This window comes from Salmo trutta, chromosome 2 (genome assembly GCF_901001165.1).
Source record: "Salmo trutta chromosome 2, fSalTru1.1, whole genome shotgun sequence".
Classification (NCBI taxonomy): domain Eukaryota; kingdom Metazoa; phylum Chordata; class Actinopteri; order Salmoniformes; family Salmonidae; genus Salmo; species Salmo trutta.
The window spans coordinates 21,191,673-21,213,932 of record NC_042958.1 but is presented as its reverse complement, the minus strand read 5'-3'; the positions used below and the strand labels follow the sequence as shown (position 1 = coordinate 21,213,932).

Below are 22,260 nucleotides of genomic sequence, written 5' to 3'. Positions count from 1 at the left end.
CCCATTGCGCATGTTTGGGATGCTCTGGATCGATGTGTATGACAGCAGGTTCCAGTTCCCGCCAATATCCAGCAACTTTGCACAGCCATTGAAGAAGAGTGGGACAATATTTAACAGCCTGATCAACTCTATGCCGCATGAAGCAAATGGTGGTGACACCAGATACTGACTGGATTTCTGATCCATGCCCCTTATCTTTTTCATAAGGTATATGTGACCAACAGATGCATATCAGCTTTTCCAGTCATGTGAAATCCATGAATTCATTTCAATTTACAGATGTCCTTGTATGAACTGTAACACAGTACATTTTTTGAAATTGTTGCAGTTTCAGTGTCGATACTTTTTGGACTGAACATTGGTGGAGCGACACAGCAGCTGCTGTTTGAAATACAGGCTACGATCATTTTCTCATCACATAAAGTTCAGCAAGTTGCATTACACAAAACTCTCATAAGCCCATCCCATCAGGCAAGAAACCACAAACCGGACAATCCTTATTTGGTCGACACACGCGTCTTTATATCGCTAGACACTACGTTTGACAGATATAGCTGGCTGAGACAAGAAGACTGAATTATCAGAGGTGAATCGTCGCCGACCACACCATTCTAATCTCGCCAGCATTTATTTATCCGTGACGCGCGCCTGTTCAAAGGGATTTTTCTTTAAACAAAGAGAGAGTTGTATTACTTTTGAGACCACCGCTGCTATGTGCATCTAAATTCCGCATTCACCTAACTCTACCTCGACGGGATTACTGTTTTTACACTGACCTGTTGGAATATACAGTGTTGAAAATGGAAAGGGTAATTTTTACCACATTGTGTTCTGCATTCTTTTTTACAAACTGTGTTTCAGGTGAGTCAGAAACATCATGAACAATTAAAATATAGCCTACAATCCTAAACGCTGTACACTAGAACGATAGTATATGGATTAATCAAATGAGGCTGATGCTGCATTTAAAATACATTACGTCCAAATTATTCGTTGGCAATTTCTTGGAACCAGCCTGGTTTACAGTACAGGCAATGCACCCTGTGACCCTCTCATGAAAAGGCACACTGTACCTAATTATTTTAAGTTTCACTCATTGTCAATGTCTAACAATACATGTAGTTAACTGATCTTGCTCTTTTTCTAGGGGACTATCCCAAGGCACAGAACGTTTCTTGGTTGTCTATCAACTTCAAAACACTGCTTATGTGGGATCCTAAACCTTCAAACTATTCATACACCGTTGAATATTCTGTGTAAGTAAAGCATGTACATACTGATATTACTGGTTTTTGCATTTGCAGGAAGACGGAACAACACACACACACAGAGAGAGACACACACACTAGCCTATGTCTCCATTAAATATTAAAAAGACAGTGCCTATATAACATTATCATGGTAAGTATGCACTAACCTATTCCCCGACTCGGTCTCTGACCTTGAAGAGTCAGGGGGATGTGTTGGAGAGCAGGAAAAATGTGAGGATTGATGTGATCAGACTACACTTTAGATCCGCTAAAAGGTTTTTCAGGAATTGAAGCATCTTAACCTGGTGAATAGTTCAAGAAAAAAAATAAGGAATACAAAATGTTGGATTTATTTAAGTACAATTTGTGTGATATGTGGTGCAATGAGATAAATATTATAATGCAAGTCAAAGATTAAAATAGAATGTGGTACTTTTCTTATTGTTGAACTAAGATTCCAATCCAGACCCAATGAATGACCTAAATGCAAAAAAAATAATGTTTGAAGATAATGATAATCCTTTGACTGAAACCTACCATTACGTCTATTTCAGTATTGGCCAGAACAGAGAGAGGAACGCTAACAGTATCAGAACGATGCTGTGAATGTATCATAAATATCTCCTTTATTTCAGAATCGGTCAGAACAGAAAGAAGAACCAACACTGTATTAGGACTATGGAGACAGAGTGTGACCTGTCCAACTCTCTGGTGGACCTGAAGGCCATATACTCCGCTGATGTCCTCTCAGAACCTCTACGTGGTGTGAACTCTGACCGCACAGAGTTCCCCCACACAAGCTCGGAGAGGTTCACCCCCTACGAAGATAGTAAGTATTGCATCGCAGCGACCTACACTACATGTCATACCATTTATACTATTTTGTCCCTACGAATACACTACCACCTGTCTACAGTCATATCAATGCACATTTTCCACATTTACCCAGACAAGCACCCCATTCTTATAGAAACCTTTGGTTGCGCTGCCATACCAGTGCAAACTACATTTTCCACATGCGAAGTGGCTCCAATTGTGACAAGCAAGCATGTCAGTCTCTCGTGTTATTTCCCTTCCAGCTCTTATAGGCAGACCTGAATTCAAGATCGAGGTGAGCAAAGACAAGAGGAAGATCACCCTGTATGTAGAAGACCCTCTCACAGCCCTGTTCAACGAGCAGAACCAACAGAGAACCATCCGGGATGTCTTCGCTGATGAACTGCAGTACAAAGTCACCTTTGGGAAAGCAACAAGCACGGGCAAGGTAAGCTCAAAGGGGAGGGTAATAAAAATGGCAGCCCTACACTAGATATTTACAGTTCCTCAAAGAACTCGAGCCTGAGGCCGCACCAAGTGAGATAGAGGACATTTGTCAATCGTGTAAGCTCCTTAAAGGAGCAAGTCAAGGAATATAATTAAATGAAATGCAGTTGTAACAGTGTAGGCTCCATCCCTCTCTTCGCCCCAACCTGGGCTCGAACCAGGGACCCTTGCACGCATCAACAACTGACACCCACGAAGCATCATTACCCATCGCGCCACAAAAGCCGCGGCCCTTGCAACGCAAGGGGAAACCCTACTTCAAGTCTCAGAGCGAGTGACGTCACCGATTGAAACGCTATTAGCGCGCACCACCGCTAACTAACTAGCCATTTCACATCGGTTACACAGTGGATGATATAAGTTTTGCAAAGCTCACTTCTGATTATATTGCATGGGAAATCTCTCCCTCCCACTGAATCGGTCAGAACAGAAAGAGGTTAAATCAACGTTGTTTCAGTGTAATTTGTCAACATATTGTGACATGGAATCTAGGTGGGAAAAAAATAGTATTTGGAAAAAAGTGTTGTTTTAAGGGTGAAATTTCAACCACAGGATTATGTCATCATGGTAACCAATTTTCAACATAGACTAACCTTGTATGAAATATGTTGAATTTGTACCTTTAAAACAATGCCAGATCTTCAATGTAATATCCACTATCAGAAAAAAATAACTAAGCTTGGCAGCACCTCCTACTGGAGAATTTATCTACCCTTTCATCTCCTATCCAGGGTTTTAACCAAGCCCAGCCCTGCCAAGCTATGATATTTGTCACTGATTATAACCAATGTGCAATTGTGAGAATGATTGTGTCACGCTCGTTGAGGGAATAATTAGACCAAGGTGCAGCGTGGTAAGCATACATCTTTCTTTATTAGATGAACACCAACAAAACCGAACGTAACGTTCTGCAGGGCTAGACAGCACAATGCAAAAAAAACAAAAAACATCCCACAATCTGGGAAAATGGGCTGCCTAAGTATGATCCCCAATCAGAGACAACGATAAACAGCTGCCTCTGATTGGGAGCCATACTAGATCAACAAAGAAATATAAACATAGATTTGCCCACCCAAGTCACACCCTGACCTAACCAAATAAAGAATAAAACAGACTCTAAGGTCAGGGCGTGGCAGATTGTTGAAAAATCTCCACTTAAAAACAAAATAGGTTCACTGTTGCTGTATATGTCATTCCAAAGCGTAAGTTTAACAGAGCAAATGAAATGTGACCATACTTTATCATTAATATATATTCAATGACGTTATTTAGGCCTACATAGCATTTGTATATAGCATCCTCAACAGCTATTGTTTCGATTCAACCCAGAATTCAACTAAAATAGACAATACAATTGGCCTAGAGTTTCAAGCTGTGGTTGATTTAGAAATGGAATGATATTTTGTGTTATATCACAGCATTGTTGAATAGTTGTTTCTGATTGGCTAGAAGGGCATTCGAGAATGGACATTAAAACCAGATAACAGGACAGTTGGAAAGGATATCGGGAAAATTGGAAAAGATATTGGGACACCTTGTAATCATGATGCAATATGCACCTACACATGCAGACCGTACTTGCTACAACTTTACAGAAAAGCTAAACCAACAACCACACAAACCGAAATTGGATACATTGAAAACGCAGATCCAACGAGGAAAAACGTAGCTAGCTAGCATTTATTTGTTTTTGCATAGACATGTTTTTTTGGAACGTCTGATGACCTAACGTGGTGAGTGATGAACATTCATTTCTCTGGTCCCGACTGTTGCAGTCATGATGCAAGTGGCGTTACGCTGTCAAATCCTCCAACATGTTTCTAGTTAGACCAGCTGTTTTCAGAAACTGGTATTTTTGAATTTGGTCATATTGGCAGGTTTGCTAGCAACAAACTATTTAGCTAGCTTCTAGCCTAGTGTTTGATGTGCAATGCGATCTCCTCATAATGAACAGTGTCGAGTGTCCTACTTTGCTGTATTCTGGCTACAGAGATCGTGACTGTGTTAGCTGTTGCTAGTTGGCTAGCTAGAAAGCAAGGGACAACAACTTTGCTAGAGAGCAAGGCAACGGAACATATAGAACGAACAACTGGATCGTGTCCATAAATATAAAACTAATCGAACGAACAACTGGGTCGCGTCTCTAGCAACCAAAAGATGAGAAAGTATCTCTTATAAAAATGAAAATGTAAAGTTAGTTTTTTTTCTACTATCGGTAAATGTGTGCTTTGGTATTATTTTCTTTAGCAACTGTGGTATAAGCAGGATACATTTGAACATCTTGGCCCATTTGAACATCTTGGCCATGTTCTGTTATAATCTCCACCCGGCACAGACAGAAGAGGACTGGCCACCCCTCATAGCCTGGTTCCTCTCTAGGTTTCTTCCTAAGTTTTGGCCTTTCTAGGGAGTTTTTCCTATCCCCCGTGCTTCTACACCTGCATTGCTTGCTGTTTGGGGTTTTAGGCTGGGTTTCTGTACAGCACTTTGATATATCAGATGATGTAAGTAGGGCTATATAAATACATTTGATTTGAAATTTGATTTGATAAATACCTCTGTTCTGTACATTACCTTGGAAAAATGAACTCCGCAAAGGGACTTGGCTTCGCCTTGTCCCGCTGAGTCGTCCATTATTTCCAAGGTAATGTATAGAACTTCGGCGTTTAGCCTTTACATATTGCATTGTGTTTGGTTGTCAACGCAACCAAATATCAACATTTGAAGATGTTACATCTGCTAGGATAGTTCCGTCTGGCTTTAATTCCAGTTTGTATACAAATGAGTAATTGATATGTTGGATTCACATCTCCATCTCAACCAAACATTTAAGTTAAAGAATAAGACTAAATAAAATCTAACTTTATTTAAAGTGCATTTAAAGTTTGATTTGATTTAGTCAATTTTTTTTACTTAGATTTTGGTTTGAGATGACAACAAAACACAATTCAATATTACTTTTGAAATAATACAATAACTAGCTTATTAGCTTGTGGACAAGTTAACAAATGATATGTTGGATTCACATCTCCAACTCAATCGAAAATATAAGTTTATGGGATTTAGCCAGTGGCTCAGATGGAAATATCCAAGCAGTAGAGACTTTAAATGTTAATATATGGTTGCATTGTCAACCAAACACAATTTAACATGACTTTTGTAATACAGTAAATAGCCCAAAGTTAAGGGTTCTCTTACAAACTAATGTAACATTCAACCGTAAAATGAGTAACACATCCATGGTCACATTTTGATGCTACCGTAACTATACATGTCTTATGTAATCATATAAAGCATGCATGTTGAAGATGGCATGCATAGGTCATCGTAGGTCTGTGGAGATCTTCACATTTACTGTAATAATCTGCGCAGAATCAAATGGCATTGATTAATTGCACCATGTACTTTTAATGTAATCTCAACTGCAATCCAGGTCATTTGGTTCTGACCAAGCAAAGTGATAACACATTCATCTGTTGTATAAATAAACAAAATATTTGATATTGTATTCCCGTTTGAACTTTGCTGTGCTTTTAAATGGTTGAAAGCGTTGTGATAGACTTTTGGGTGACAATTAAACCAAAAATCAGACATTGTTTTTCTATTGGAATTTGGTTGTGCTTTTAGATGGTTGAAAGCATAGTGATAACACATTAGAAATTCAACTAACTTTTGGCTGTCTTTTTGAGTGGGTGAATATACGTTTGAATGTCATTGATCAACATCTCAACCAAATATTTTTATGAATGTGTAATGAATATTTGATAGTTTTATGACATAATACAAGCTCTTCTTTATGTAATTCTCCCTCTAGAAAACAAAGATCTCTGCAAGCAGTGAGATAGAGTTAGACAGGAGCGATGTAGATCCTGGGGTGAGTTACTGCTTCAACGTGCAGGCCTACATCCCCTCCCGCAGGACAGACAAACAGCTGGGAGAGCTCAGTCAAAGACAGTGCTCACCGGGCGACGATAAGTCCGTCTTTGAAGGTAAGGATACTAACAATGCCAAGGTTGTGGGTTCAAGTCCCACAGGGATCACATACACAACACTGTACTGCTAGTGGCTTTGGATTAAAGCATCTGCTAAGTGGTATACAGTGCCTTGCAAAAGTATTTAGCCCCCTTGGCATTTTTCCTATTTTGTTGCATTACAACCTGTAATTTAAATGGGGTTTTATTTGTATTTAATGTAATGGACATACACAAAATAATAAAAATTGGTGAAGTGAAATGAAAAAAAAAATTACTTGTTTCAAATAATTCAAAAAATAAATAAATGGAAAAGTGTTGCGTGCATATGTATTCACCCCTTTGCTATGAAGCCCCTAAATTTATTTATTTATTTATTTTATTTCACCTTTATTTAACCAGGTAGGCAAGTTGAGAACAAGTTCTCATTTACAATTGCGACCTGGCCAAGATAAAGCAAGCAGTTTGACACATACAACAACACATGGAGTAAAACAAACATACAGTCGATAATATAGTAGAAAAATAAGTCTATATACAAAGTGAGCAAATGAGGTGAGATAAGGAAGGTAAAGGCAAAAAAGGCCATGGTGGCGAAGTAAATACAATATAGCAAGTGACCAGAGAGATATACCTGCCAGAGCGCGTGCTACAGGTGGGTGCTGCTATGGTGACCAGCGAGCTGAGATAAGGGGGAACTTTACCTAGCAGGGTCTTGTAGATGACCTGGAGCCAGTGGGTTTGGCGATGAGTATGAAGCGAGGGCCAGCCAACGAGAGCAGGTCGCAGTGGTGGGTAGTATATGGAGCTTTGGTGACAAAATGGATGGCACTGTGATAGACTGCATCCAATTTATTGAGTAGGGTATTGGAGGCTATTTTGTAAATGACATCGCTGAAGTCGAGGATCGGTAGGATGATCAGTTTTACGAGGGTATGTTTGGCACCATGAGTGAAAGATGCTTTGTTGCGAAATAGGAAGCCAATTCTAGATTTAACTTTGGATTGGAGATGTTTGATGTCAGTCTGGAAGGAGAGTTTACAGTCTAACCAGACACCTAGGTATTTGTAGTTGTCCACATATTCTAAGTCAGAACCGTCCAGAGTAGTGATGCTGGACGGGCGGGCAGGTGCAGGCAGTGATCGGTTGAAGAGCATGTATTTAGTTTTACTTGTATTTAAGAGCAGTTGGAGGCCACGGAAGGAGAGTTGTATGGCATTGAAGCTCGTCTGGAGGGTAGTTAACACAGTGTCCAAAGAAGGGCCAGAAGTATACAGAATGGTGTCGTCTGCGTAGAAGTGCATCAGAGACTCACCAGCAACAAGAGCGACATCATTGATGTATACAGAGAAAAGAGTCGGCCCAAGAATTGAACCCTGTGGCACCCCCATAGAGACTGCCAGAGGCCCAGACAACATGCCCTCCGATTTGACACAATGAACTCTATCAGAGAAGTAGTTGGTGAACCAGACAAGGCAATCATTTGAGAAACCAAGGCTGTTGAGTCTGCCGATGAGGATGTGGTGATTGACAGAGTCGAAAGCCTTGGCCAGGTCAATGAATACGGCTGCACAGTATTGTTTCTTATTGATGGCGGTTAAGATATCGTTTAGGACCTTGAGCGTGGCTGAGGCGCACCCATGACCAGCTCTGAAACCAGATTGCATAGCAGAGAAGGTGCGGTGGGATTCGAAATGGTCTGTAATCTGTTTGTTGACTTGGCTTTCGAAGACTTTAGAAAGGCAGGGTAGGATAGATATAGGTCTGTAACAGTTTGGGTCAAGGGTGTCCCCCCCTTTGAAGAGGGGGATGACCGCTGCTGCTTTCCAATCTTTGGGAATCTCAGACGACACAAAAAAGAGGTTGAACAGGCTAGTAATAGGGGTTGCAACAATTTAGGCAGATAATTATAGAAAGAAAGGGTCCAGATTGTCTAGCCCGGCTGATTTGAAGGGGTCCAGATTTTGCAGGTCTTTCAGAGCATCAGCTGACTGGATTTGGGAGAAGGTGAAATGAGGAAGGCTTGGGCGAGTTGCTGTGGGGGGTGCAGTGCTGTTGACCGGGGTAGGGGTAGCCAGGTGGAAAGCATGGCCAGCCGTAGAAAAATGCTTATTGAAATTCTCAATTATAGTGGATTTATCAGTGGTGACAGAGTTTCCTATCCTCAGTGCAGTGGGCAGCTGGGAGGAGGTGCTCTTATTCTCCAAGGACTTTACAGTGTCCCAGAACTTTTTTGAGTTTGTGTTGCAGGAAGCAAATTTCTGCTTGAAAAAGCTAGCCTTGGCTTTTCTAAATGCCTGTGTATATTGGTTTCTAACTTCCCTGAAAAGTTGCATATCACGGGGGCTGTTCGATGCTAATGCAGAACGCCACAGGATGTTTTTGTGTTGGTTAAGGGCAGTCAGGTCTGGAGAGAACCAAGGGCTATATCTGTTCCTGGTTCTAAATTTCTTGAATGGGGCATGCTTATTTAAGATGGTGAGGATAGCATTTAAAAAAAATAACCAGGCATCCTCTACTGAAGGGATGAGGTCAATATCCTTCCAGGATACCCGGGCCAGGTCGATTAGAAAGGCCTGCTCGCTGAAGTGTTTCAGGGAGCGTTTGACAGTGATGAGTAGAGGTCGTTTGACCGCTGACCCATTACGGATGCAGTCAATGAGGCAGTGATCGCTGAGATCTTGGTTGAAAACAGCAGAGGTGTATTTAGAGGGCAAGTTGGTTAGGATGATATCTATGAGGGTGCCCGTGTTTACGGCTTTGGGGTGGTACCTGGTAGGTTCATTGATAATTTGTGTGAAATTGAGGGCATCAAGCTTAGATTGTAGGATGGCTGGGGTGTTAAGCATGTCCCAGTTTAGGTCACCTAGCAGCACAAGCTCTAAAGATAGATGGGGGCAATCAGTTCACATATGGTATCCAGAGCACAGCTGGGGGCAGAGGGTGGTCTATAGCAGGCGGCAACGGTGAGAGACTTGTTTTTAAAGAGGTGGATTTTTAAAAGTAGAAGTTCAAATTGTTTGGGTACAGACCTAGATAGTAGGACAGAAATATGCAGGCTTTCTCTGCAGTAGATTGCAACACCGCCCCCTTTGGCCGTTCTATCTTGTCTGAAAATGTTGTAGTTAGGGATGGAGATTTCAGAGTTTTTGGTGGTCTTCCTAAGCCAGGATTCAGACACGGCTAGGACATCCGGGTTGGCAGAGTGTGCTAAAGCAGTGAATAAAACAAACTTAGGGAGGAGGCTTCTAATGTCAACATGCATGAAACCAAGGTTATTATGGTTACAGAAGTCATCAAAAGAGAGCGCCTGGGGAATAGGAGTGGAGCTAGGCACTGCAGGGCCTGGATTCACCTTTACATCGCCAGAGGAACAGAGGAGGAGTAGGATAAGGGTACGGCTAAAATCTATGAGAATTGGTCGTCTAGGACGTCCGGAACAGAGAGTAAAAGGAGCAGGTTTCTGGGGGCGATAAAATAGCTTCAAGGTATAATGTACAGACAAAGGATGTGAATACAGTGGAAGTAAACCTAGGCATTGAGTGATGATGAGAGAGATATTGTCTCTAGAAACATCATTGAAACCAGATGATGTCATCGCATGTGTGGGTGGTGGAACTGAGAGGTTGGATAAGGTATAATGAGCAGGGCTAGAGGCTCTACAGTGAAATAAGCCAATAAACACTAACCAGAACAGCAATGGACAAGGCATATTGACATAAAGGAGAGGCATGCTTAGCCAAGTGATCAAAATGGTCCAGTGAGTAGTGAGGTCGGTTGCGGTCACGGTGATTCAGACAGCTAGCCGGTCCATGGGTAGCAAGTTGGCAGAAGATGGTCTGTTTTTAGCCACCCTCGTGCGTTTCCGTCGGTAGATTAGTGGGGTTCCGTGTGGTAGATGGGACCAATCCAATTGGCAAAATAGTTATAGTTATAGTGGCCCAAGAAAATTGGCCGATAGACCTATTCAGATAGCAGCCGATAAGACAGCTAACGATTAGCTGGCCGCAGATGGTCTGAGTCGCGTTGTACAAAACTGGCGATAGCTTTTCGAGCTAAGGGATAGCTGATGACCGCCAACCGTGGTTAGCTGAATTCTAACGTTAGCTAGTGAACTGGCTAACTTCTGGCTAGCTTCTGTTGTGGATTTCAGATTTGAGGTAAATAATACTTGTTTTTTTAATTGGTGAGGCTTTGAATATCCCACGGAGCACCATTAAATCCATTATTTAAAAAAATGGAAAGAATATGGCACCACAACAAACCTGCCAAGAAAGGGCCCCCCACCAAAACTCACGGACGAGGCAAGGAGGGCATTAATCAGAGAGGCATTAAAGAGACCAAAGATAACCCTGAAGGAGCTGCAAAGATCCACAGCGGAGATAGGAGTATCTGTCCATAGGACCACTTTAAGTCATACACTCCACAGAGCTGGGCTTTACGGAAGAGTGGCCAGAAAAAAATAAGCAAACTTGCTTGGTGTTCGCCAAAATGCATGTGGGAGACTCCCCAAACATATGGAAGACGGTACTCTGGTCAGATGAGACTAAAATTGAGCTTTTTGGCCATCAAGGAAAACGCTATGTCTGGTACAAACCCAACACCTCTCATCACCCCGAGAACACCATCCCTACAGTGAAGCATGGTGGTGGCAGCATCATGCTGCGGGGATGTTTTTCATCGGCAGGGACTGGGAAACTGGTCAGAATTGAAGGAATGATGGATGGTGCTAAATACAGGGAAATTCTTGAGGGAAACCTGTTTCAGTCTTCCAGAGATTTGAGACTGGGATGGAGGTTCACCTTCCAGCAGGACAATGACCCTAAGCATACTGCTAAAGCAACATTCGAGTGGTTTAAGGGGAAACATTGAAATGTCTTGGAATGGCCTAGTCAAAGCCCAGACCTCAATCCAATTGAGAATCTGTGGCATGACTTAAAGATTGCTGTACACAAGCAGAACCTATCCAACTTGAAGGAGCTGGAGCAGTTTTGCTTTGAAGAATGGGCGAAAATCCCAGTGGCTAGATATGCGAAGCTTATAGAGACATACCCCAAGAGACTTGCAGCTGTAATTGCTGCAAACGGTGGCTCTACAAAGTATTGACTTTGGGGGGGGGGGGATGAATAGTTATGCACGCTCAAGTTCTGTTTTTTTGTCAAATTCTTGTTTGTTTCACAAAAATATTTTGCATCTTCAAAGTGGTAGGCATGTTGTGTAAATCAAATGATACAAATCCCCCAAAAATGTATTTTAATTCCAGGTTGTAAGGCAACAAAGTAGGAAAAATGCCATGGGGGGTGAATACTTTCACAAGCCACTGTACGTATATATTATTGTGATAAGTAGTACTACTGAGGTTTACTGTAGCAGGGTTGGTGTCTTTTATTCTCCCGAGTGGCGCAGCAGTCGAAGGCACTGCATCTCAGGTCCTACCGCGTCACTACAGACACCCTGGTTCGATTCCAGGCTGTATCACAACCGGCCGTGATTGGGAGTCCCATAGGGCGGCAAATAATTGGCCCAGCGTCGTCCGGGTTTGGCCGGTGTAGGCCGTCATTGTAAATAAGAATTTGTTCTTAACTGACTTGCCTAGTTAAATAAAGGTTACATAAAAATATATATATAATTCTATATAATTAAAGTACATTTCTGGCTCATGGGTCAGCCTTGATCTTTTTGACAAGATGTGTTCATTAAAGGAATTTGGCCCTGTTTTAATATATTCTGCAACTCGATAATTCATGTTGGCCATTATATTTTTAAGGGAGTTCAGATATGCATCTGTGGTACTGAGGATATCAAATCCTTAGCCACTCAGCTAATGCCAAGTCCTAGTATTATAAATGTAGAATCATTCATGATGAGAAGAGGGTTATAGGTGCTGATCATATCTCCTAGTGGGCCAATCGGGATGGGAATGCGAAGGATAAAATAAGCAAATGAATTACTAATGTTTAGACTGAATGTGGAATGCAACACTGGAAAAGTCCCTGTGTGTGTGTGTTTGTGTGTGCATGTGAATCACCGTCTAGCCCAATAATGGTTCGCAACCCTATTTCCTCTCCAGAGTATGGGATCGGTGTGATCGCTACGTTCATCCTACTTATCATTATAATCATAGTAGTGGCTATCGGAGTCACAGTGGTGTGCTGCAGACGCAGAAGGAATGCCAACAGAAGTGGAAAAGAGGGAGTGCCACTAAGAAGTGTGTAAAAAGGGAGTGCATCATTGACACACGCTTGGGAATACAAGGTACAACTTAACTGGATTTACACTTTGAAAGGGAGTCTGCAGGGGCAGCCCCAGTTCAACATTCCACTGTCAAACACTGGAGTTCACCATTTTGTTTCTGTGAAACTGCCCAGTGAATATGGTACACGTACTGTAGTGTATATTTTGTTTCCATACAATGCTGCAAATATCCTTCTTTTTGATTTTGTGACTGGTACTTCTACTGCTGTGAATATTAGCTTTTAGAAACACTACCAACTCTTATTTTATTGTGTTTTATATAGTTTTTAACTTGATGTAATCTTTGGTAAAATATAACTTTATTTTGGGAGACTGCTGAATACTAAATCATATGGGAAATTAAGATTAGTAGGATCATATATCATTTTTTATTACGATGCTTAATTTATTATGTGTAGCCATTCTGAAAGTTATCTTTGTATTTTAGGTTATTTGAAACATTTAGGGGATACAGTAGCCTATATGTTGAAACTAAATTATTTTGCGTAAGTTTTGCCTTATAGATATTTAATATATATTTACACTGAGTGTACAAAACATTAGGAACAGCTGCTCTTTCCATAATATAGACTTTCCAGGTGAAAGCTATGATCCCTTATTCATGTCACCTGTTAAATCCACTTCAATCAGTGTAGATGAAGGGGAGGAGACAAGTTAAATAATATTTTTTAAACCTTGAGACAGTTGAGACATGGATTGTGTATGTGTGCTATTCAGAGGGTGAATGGGCAAGACAAAAGGTTTACTGTAAGTGCCTTTAAACGGGGTATGTTAGTAGTTGCCCTGTGCACCGGTTTGAGTGCGTCAATAACTGCAATGCTGCTGGGTTTCTCACGCTCAACAGTTTCCCGTGTGTATCAAGAATGGTCCACCACTCAAAGGACATCCAGCCAACTTGAAATAACTGTGGGAAGTAGTGGAGTCAACATGGGCCGGCATCCCTATGGAACGCTCTCGACACCTTGTAGAGTCCATACCCCAAAGAATTGAGGCTGTTCTGAGGGCAAAAGTGTTGCAACTCAATATTAGGAAGGTGTTTTTTATATTTTGTACACTCAGTGTATACCAAACAGTTAGATGATCAAACATGATGTAAAATAATCAAAGCAAAATGAAACACTTATATAACTGTGGAATCTGGTACTAATATGGTACTCGTTTGATTTTATTGGCATTTTCATAATAAAGTCTTATCATTAATTTGTGGTAATGTGTTTTTCTTTGATATGAGACATTGTTGAAAAGTGGGGGAATGTTATGTTAATATGTCTGGTGAGAAAGATTACGTAACTTGAGCGTTATCACAGCACACATCAGTCTTGTGTAGTTCCTGCAAAAAAGGTCTACCCAGCACCATCTACAGGTCATTCAACTGACAATTATTTCACACAATGTTTTGGGGCGGGTATTTTCAAGAAAAATAGAACGCATTCAAAACATTAAAATTACATTAGAATTACAATTCAGAGAAAATCATTTTTTTGTTGTTGTTACAGTCCAAGACAATTATTAATCAAAAGAAAACAGAGTTAAAAGATTAATTGAACTAGAATGAGATGTTTTCAGTTTTGTAAACTGCTTAAAAGATACAGTATGCCCTTAGAAACAGTCAGCATATTAGGCCTGCAGTAGTTCATTGTTGACTATCTCGTGATGCCGTTGCCTGTGTCAGACTTTGCGTTTTGCCAGTCCTGTTTGGTAAACACATTTCCCATCAGTCTGGATGTAGCTGACAGTCATATTGTTCTCTGTGACTTCAAAGTAAGCGAACCCACCGGATGTATGGTTGACAGCGTTGGAGAACCGTTGCCATGAAGACGGGAAGCTGTTGATGTTATGAATGGAAATTTCTGTAAAGGCCCCGCTCCCGCTGACCACATAAGAACTCCCATCATCCTCTCTGATAAACTGGTAGGAGTATGAAAAGGCAGGTCAACATCAGTTGTTCAAATAAGTGACTGAGATGGTAACATTTGTATTTTCAAACTGTAACATTGAACCCATGTTATTGTATGTACGTATATGGTCATAACATGCATGATAACCCACCTGTATACTGTGGTCATGACCACTCAGGTAGACTGTGACATCATACTTCTTCAGCAGTGGCCGTAGTCTATCCACAAGACACTTAGTGGGGCCGTGATCACCAATGGACCACACAGGATAGTGACCAGCTACCACAATGAACTCTGACCTGGGAGAAAAAGATAGACACAAGACTGCGTTAGCCGGCTGAGCTAAAGCATGGGCATTCGCTTCGGGGAGCTAAAACAATTCTTTCTCTCAGGCAAGGTTACTCATAATGTAAGTCTGGCTTACTGAACCATTTCTGTTACAGGAGTATCTAGTCCTCATACGGTAACAGCTTGAGAAATGTATGTGTAGCGGTGGGAAGTGAAGGTCTCTTGATTAAAAGAGTGATGAGAGTGGAGGAGGCTAGTCAGTCAGGGACCTCTACAAACATGCTCTGAAATCTTCACATTCTTTTCCCGAGACTCAAACAACAACTTGTCAGATCGGAGACTTTTCTTTCCTCTGAACCGTGAAAAACATTGAATCCATCCACGTGTTATTTAAGTGTTAAGTTGTCTGCTGTTCCACCTCAGTGGTTTGACAGATGTAATTGAACATGTACTTAAGAGGCTGTGTTTGACCTGTTGTGTTTTAGTGCCAGTTTCTCAAATCTAGATTAAGCCTAGTCCTGGACTGAAAGCAGGGTCAAATCTCCATTCGGCTTTTCAGTCCAGGACTATGCTTAATCTAGATTTGAGAAACTGGCACTAAAACACACCAGGTCAAACACAGGATCTTAAGTACACACTATGCTTAATCTAGGTCCAGGAAACTGGACCATATGGACTTACTTGCTGTTTGCCAGTCTGGAGTTGATCCAGTCTAACTGCTTGGCAGCAGCCTCCGGGTCCTCTTCTCCTTTGGGCTGGGTCCCCTCATAGGTGTTCCCACATAGCACTACGGTGTCAACCATCAGGACGGTCACTGACACGTTACTCTGGGGAACCTTGAACTGGAGCTCGTAGTACAACTCAGGGAACCTCCTGAGGTAACGAGGAGAGAAGAACACAGCCGTTATGGTTCTGTGTAGCTCAGTTGGTAAGCCACAAAAAGGTTGTGGGCAATTCCCACAGGGATCACATACTAAAAGTGTATGCACAATTTGGATAAAAGCATCTGATAAGTTGAATATGAATATTGGGTCCCACTTTAAACTAATTACAACTAATAAAGGCTATATACACTGAGTATACGAAACATTAAGAACACCTGCTCTTTCAGTGACAGACTGACCAGTTGAATCCAGGTGAAAGCTATGATCCCTTATTCATGTCACTTCAATCAGTGTAGATGAAGGAGAGGAGACAGGTTAAATAATGATTTTCAAGCCTGGTGACAATTGAGAAATGGATTATGTGTGTGCCATTCAGAGTGTGAATGGGCAAGACAAAAGATTTAAAGCCCCTAGAGTCGATTAAATCCACATCATAACTCATCAGTTTAAGCTAGAGATATCAGCTTTTTTGCATTGGATGCGTCTCAATCGCACTTCCACATCAGCAGTGAAGTGGCAGAGCTAGAGCGGTGTTTGTCCTACCATTAGACATCCCAAAAATCGGTCTTCTCACGAAATTGTCTGTAGCGTCCGAACAGCCTACAAACTATTATGACCACTTTATGGAAAGGCGAGACTCTCACTCACGAACACGATGGTGTTCTCCGTTTTGCTCTATGACCCCCACAAGTGTCATAGGACTCATCTGAAGTCGGTACCGTTGATGTGCCAACTTCTGTTTGAAGCGACCAAACCGTTTCGGCTACAAACTAATTTGACCCCACTGTGGAAACGGGACATTGTCACGAATATGATGGTGTTCACTGTGTTTCTCTAACACCTCCACTAGTGTCATGGGACTTGTCTGAAGGTAACCGGTAGAAATATTATGGAGTATGGAGGTAGTTTTGTGCCTACCCCCATAAAAGGGGTTAAATATGTGTTAAAAAAATATATATATATATATATATATATATATATATATATATATATATATATATATATATATATAACAATAATAATTGTAGTAAAGGCCAAATTCAATATTTTATCTTGAAAAAATGTAAACACAGTACGAGTCAAAACTTTGGATACACCTACTCATTCCAGGGTTTTCTTTATTTGTATTATTTTCAACATTGTAGAGTGTTAAACAAATCAAAATATATGTTTATTTGAGAATCTTAAAAGTAGCCACCCTTTGCCTTGATGACAGCTTTGCACACTCTTGGCATTCTCTCAACCAGCTTCATGAAGAAGTCACCTGGAATGCATTTCAAATAACAGGCGTGCCTTGTTTGTGGAATTTCTTTCCTTAATGCAGGTGTGTTGTGACAAGTTAGGGGTGTTATACAGAAGATAGCCCTATTTGGTCCATATTATGGCAAGAACAGCTCAAATAAGCAAAGAGAAACGACAGTCCATCATTACTTTAAGACATGAAGGTCAGTCAGTGCGGAACATTAAGAACTTTGAAAGTTTGTTCAAGTGCAGTCGCAAAAACATTTACATTACATTTAAGTCATTTAGCAGACGCTCTTATCCAGAGCGACTTACAGATTGGTGCATTCACCTTATGATATCCAGTGGAACAACCACTTTACAATAGTGCATCTAAATCTTTTGGGGGGGGGGGGGGGGTTAGAAGGATTACTTTATCCTATCCCAGGTATTCCTTAAAGAGGTGGGGTTTCAGGTGTCTCCGGAAGGTGGTGATTGACTCCGCTGTCCTGGCGTCGTGAGGGAGCTTGTTCCACCATTGGGGTGCCAGAGCAGCGAACAGTTTTGACTGGGCTGAGCGGGAACTGTGCTTCCTCAGAGGTAGGGAGGCGAGCAGGCCAGAGGTGGATGAACGCAGTGCCCTTGTTTGGGTGTAGGGCCTGATCAGAGCCTGAAGGTACGGAGGTGCCGTTCCCCTCACAGCTCCGTAGGCAAGCACCATGGACTTGTAGCGGATGCGAGCTTCAACTGGAAGCCAGTGGAGAGAGCGGAGGAGCGGGGTGACGTGAGAAAACTTGATGAGCTATGATGAAACTGGCTCTCATGAGGACCGCTACAGGAAAGAAAGACCCAGAGTTACCTCTGCTGCAGAGGATCAGTTCATTAGAGTAAACTACACCTCAGATTGCAGCCTAAATAAATGCTTCACAGAGTTCAAGTAACAGACACATCTCAACATCAACTGTTCAGAGGAGACTGCGTGAATCAGGCATTCATGGTCAAATTGCTGCAAAGAAACCACTACTAAAGGACACCAATGAGAAGAAGAGACTTGCTTTGGCCAAGAAACATGAGCAATAGACATTAGACCGGTGGAAATCTGTCCTTTGGTCTGATGAGTCCAAATTTGAGATTTTGGGTTCCAACTGCCATGTCTTTGTGAGATGCAGAGTAGGTGAACAGATGATCTCCGCATGTATGGTTCCCACCGTGAAGCATGGAGGTGCTTTGCTGGTGACACCGTCTTTGATTTATTTAGAATTCAAGGCACACTTAACCAGCATTGGTACCCCAGCATTCTGCAGCAATACCCCATCCCATCTGTTTTGCACTTAGTGGGACTATCATTTGTTTTTCAACAGGACAATGACCTAAAATACACCTCTAGGCTGTGTAAGGACTATTTGACCAAGGAGAGTGATGGAGTGCTGCATCAGATGACCTGGCCTACACAATCACCCAACCTTAATCCAATTGAAATGGTTTGGGATGAGTAGGACCAGAGTGAAGGAAAAGCAGCCAACAAATGCTCAGCATATGTTGGAACTCCTTCAAGACTGTTGGAAAAGCATTCCAGGTGAAGCTGGTTGAGAGAATGCCAAGAGTGTGCAAAGCTGTTATCAAGGCAAAGGGTGGCTAATTTGAAGAATCTAAAATATATGTTCATTTGTTTAACACTTTTTGTGTTACTACATGATTCCATATGTGTTATTTCATAGTTTTGATGTCTTCACTATTATTCTACTATGTCGAAAATAGTAAAAATAAAGAAAAACCCTTGAATGAGTAGGTGTGTCCAAACGTTTGTCCAATCGAATAGCTAAATGATCCATAGTATGACCATCTTAAAACAATTCCACACATCAGTCTAGAACCCCCTCCCAAAGTGCCTTTGAATGGGGTATGGTGATAGGTGCCAGGCGCACTGGTTTGAATGTGTCAAGTTCAAGAACTGCAACGCTGCTGGGTTTTTCATGCTCAACAGTTTCCCGTGTGTATCAAAAAAGGTCCACCACCCAAAGGACATCCAGTCAACTTGACACAACTGTGGGAAGCATTAGAGTCAACATGGGCCAGCATCTCTGTGGAATGCTTTTGACACCCTGTAAAGTCCATGCACCGACAAATTGAGGCTGTTCTGAGGGCAAAAGGGCGTGCAACTCAATATTAGGAAGGTGTTCCTAATGTTTTGTACACTCAGTGTACAGTATATAGCATACAGAAATAATTCTTAAGCACTGCATAAAGGCTTCACAAATCCTCTGTAAGCTTATGTCTTAAATATTCACAGTGTGAATTTGGCAATTCACCCTATAGTAGGATTGTTTATTTCACCCTTTATATATACACCATGACATTCTCTTATAGGGGATATGTGAAACCTTTATGTATGCTATATAAAGCCTTTATAAGTTGTACTTTAAAAAGTGGGACCAAATATTGCATTCAGGATGTGGTGAAAACAATCAAAACACACAGTTTATCTAGTGCACTGTTAAAGATGCTCACCATCTCTCCGATCTGTTGGAATAAGCAATCTGAGCAGACACATTTTTTAGATGGTCGTGGTTTCCCGCCACAAGGTACCATGGGACGTCAACGAGTGATGGTTGAGAGAAGACACGCTCAAAGGTGTGCTGCAGGAAGAAAAATTATATTATCACCCAGGAAAATGACTGATGCAAATTCACAAAAAAAGTAAAGAAAAAAGAATAGTAGAAATACTCGTTTTTTTGTTCCTATTTTCTATTATCCATATTAACATAATTATGTTACATATCATGTGTGCTGCATAACTACTAATATCCCACTGCTCTGTAGAACTAGTTTGTCTACAATATGCTACCACAAGAGGGCAGGCATTTGCTTCACTTCTTTATTTTTTTTTTCACAAGAAGATAATCACATCGATCGGCACACACTGGTTGAATCAACGTTGTTTCCAATTGGCGTCTGTGCCCAGTGGGATGGCTCTAGAAGAGTTCGTTGAGCGAAAGTGCCCTCTCCACTATCATCTTAATACAGCTCCATTTGTCAATCTGTGTTATGTCACTCTGTGTACTCAACAAACCACATTCCCTCTGTCACAAAGCTGGGTGGCTAGAAACACGGAACCACTGAATAGCTCATCGTAATATACCTACTACTGTACATACCATTTTATCTTCCTAATTATATTGTCTGTACACACCACATATTTATATTCTCACTAATATATCTACCTTGATCGTTATTTCTTGTTTAGATTTTTATATTATTCTGTATTTGTATTGTATTTGCGAGACATTCTACTGAACTGACCGAACACAAGCATTTCCCTGCACCTGACATAACACCTGCAAATCTGTGTACGAGACCAATAAACTTTGATTTGATACTGTACACAACACCAATGTACACAACACCTATCTCAACACAGAATGGATCATAATATATTTACCCTGCCCTTTGTAGTTAACAAAGTGTTGTACGTTTTACAATATGACATTACCACTGTGTTTTGAGTGTATTGAAGTGTGAACTATGAACTGTGTTTTTGTGTGAACTGACCTTGAAGCGTGGGTCATCCACGTCCTCCACTCCGCCATAGTAGAAGTGGTCTCCCAGACTGAGGACAAAGTCCAGTCCCAGGGTCTGGGCCGCCCAGGACATCTCCTCAGCGATGGCCTCCTCATGAGGGGTGTAGTAAGGGAAGAACGGGAGTCCTCCCCAGTCCCCCAGCCCAACGAACTGCAGCGATGCTAAAGGACAGGTATAACCAACACAGCAGACCAATCACACATCATTCTTCTGCTACTTTTTATTTCAGACTATCTCATGTGCTTGAACCAAAAACAGATGAGTCTTTGGTACAATTACATTACAGTCTGATTTCAAATTGATAATAGAAAACAGCCACACTTACAGATAACAGGGATAGATAGAAAACTGTACCTTGATCCAGTGGTTGGCAGTGAGGCCAGAATGAATGTAAGCACACCAGTAGCAGCAGATATAACCTATCCATTATGCCAGGGTGGAGAGGAATAGACTTACTAACAAAGAAAACTAACAGTTGAGCAGTTGGTCAGTGTGTCACATGCTGTAACAGAAAGAAGATTTCTATTTGTTCTCTTTAGAACTGTTCATATAGAGGAAGCAGTATTGTTGTTTCAGAATAACTTCCTGTATTGAGCCAATTCAGAAGACAAGATTGAACAACGGATAGGCTAGCCGCTAGACAATGAATTTAAGTGATCAAATTAGCATATAATAGTATATTTGGAATGTAAATAAATGTGCTACATATGAAAATTACAATTACATGAAAACCTAACATTTATTAAAAATGTATATAGACAATTTCACCTAAACTAATCACCTGGACATATTTACAGTCTAACTATAAAACTTCCCTTAGTCTGTCTCTTGATTTAATGATTAACATGGAAAGAAAGGTCAGGTCAAGTCACGTGTGTACTTGAGCTCTGTACTCTGTACCAGTGGATGTCAATGACCTTTCACCTATTACGCCGGAGATGTACAAAGACAGGGCGTGTTCAATGTAAAGCTCAGGTACCTTTTTTACAACTCTGCTGTCTGTGCCAAGGTTCAAATGGGAAAGTTATTGCTACATTACGTGCCTTTACGAAACGCATCTATGAGCAACACAAGTATCCTTATAAAACAAAGACAGTGTAAAATCACAGCACTTATCAAACTTAACTCTATGAAATAAAATATACAACAACTTACTACTCTGTATGTGGAGTTAATTCAGAGGACGACAGAACACACTTATTTTCTGACGGTATGTTTGAACTCTGACCAAGGTAACCTTTCACTCACATTCTCCAGAGAGGTATCAGCCTCTATCAGGGTTGACACGTTTCTGTCTCCTCCCATCAGGCGACCCCAGCACAGGCTTCAATCATACTACCTACCAAAGAGAATGCATTAAGGTTGAAAAACTCTGCCTACCTGCCCTTCCCATTCCTCCTATTTACAGTCTAGATCCTCTATGGGCTTTGTAGGACATAAACCATAAGCCAACTAAACACCTGTCCCCCCATGTAACCCTGTGATAATATGACAGTCTAGTCCTGTCACGGTCTCTTTTTAATGAAAATGTTATGTTGATAAAGGTATTGCAGGTCCATGCTCTTTTTAGTGTCAAGCCACAGTATTATAA

The 22,260-nt window shown here is 41.2% G+C and overlaps 2 protein-coding genes across 4 annotated transcripts; one reads left to right on the top strand and one right to left on the bottom strand.

Moving 5' to 3' along the window:
- Nucleotides 1–526: 526 nt before the first annotated feature.
- Nucleotides 527–13,091, top strand: f3a (coagulation factor III, tissue factor a). The gene is made up of 6 exons (XM_029698208.1): nucleotides 527–861; nucleotides 1,148–1,256; nucleotides 1,886–2,079; nucleotides 2,330–2,514; nucleotides 6,388–6,562; nucleotides 12,615–13,091. Exons 1-6 carry the CDS (start codon nucleotides 801–803, stop codon nucleotides 12,758–12,760), a joined length of 870 nt encoding a protein of 289 aa, XP_029554068.1. The 5' UTR covers nucleotides 527–800; the 3' UTR covers nucleotides 12,761–13,091.
- An 833-nt stretch (nucleotides 13,092–13,924) lies between these two features.
- acp5b (acid phosphatase 5b, tartrate resistant) lies at nucleotides 13,925–21,936 on the bottom strand. 3 transcript variants are annotated; one of them, XM_029698195.1, is made up of 7 exons: nucleotides 21,918–21,936; nucleotides 21,024–21,088; nucleotides 20,640–20,830; nucleotides 19,599–19,726; nucleotides 15,667–15,858; nucleotides 14,849–14,996; nucleotides 13,925–14,707 (listed from the first exon to the last, which is right to left on the bottom strand). In XM_029698195.1, coding segments are annotated over exons 1-7 (966 nt in total). In that variant the 5' UTR covers nucleotides 21,920–21,936; the 3' UTR covers nucleotides 13,925–14,467. The 3 variants fall into 3 exon arrangements, with proteins under 3 accessions (XP_029554055.1, XP_029554038.1, XP_029554045.1); XM_029698178.1 differs by lacking the exon at nucleotides 21,918–21,936 and adding an exon at nucleotides 21,825–21,903 and having other exon boundaries at nucleotides 21,024–21,171; XM_029698185.1 differs by lacking the exon at nucleotides 21,918–21,936 and adding an exon at nucleotides 21,451–21,473.
- Between the last annotated feature and the right edge of the window lie 324 nt (nucleotides 21,937–22,260).

Bases quoted from the DNA above. Each gene is read 5' to 3' on its own strand.
- f3a (XM_029698208.1), top strand. From the start codon at position 801: ATGGAAAGGGTAATTTTTACCACATTGTGTTCTGCATTCTTTTTTACA. The intron at 862-1,147 runs GTGAGTCAGAAA...CTCTTTTTCTAG, and splicing joins TTTTACAAACTGTGTTTCAG to GGGACTATCCCAAGGCACAG. The intron at 2,515-6,387 runs GTAAGCTCAAAG...TTCTCCCTCTAG, and splicing joins AAGCAACAAGCACGGGCAAG to AAAACAAAGATCTCTGCAAG.
- acp5b (XM_029698178.1), bottom strand. From the start codon at position 21,096: ATGGATAGGTTATATCTGCTGCTACTGGTGTGCTTACATTCATTCTGG. The intron at 19,727-20,639 runs GTCAGTTCACAC...TTCTTCCTGCAG, and splicing joins TGGATGACCCACGCTTCAAG to CACACCTTTGAGCGTGTCTT. The intron at 15,859-19,598 runs GTGAGCATCTTT...TCGTTACCTCAG, and splicing joins TCCAACAGATCGGAGAGATG to GAGGTTCCCTGAGTTGTACT.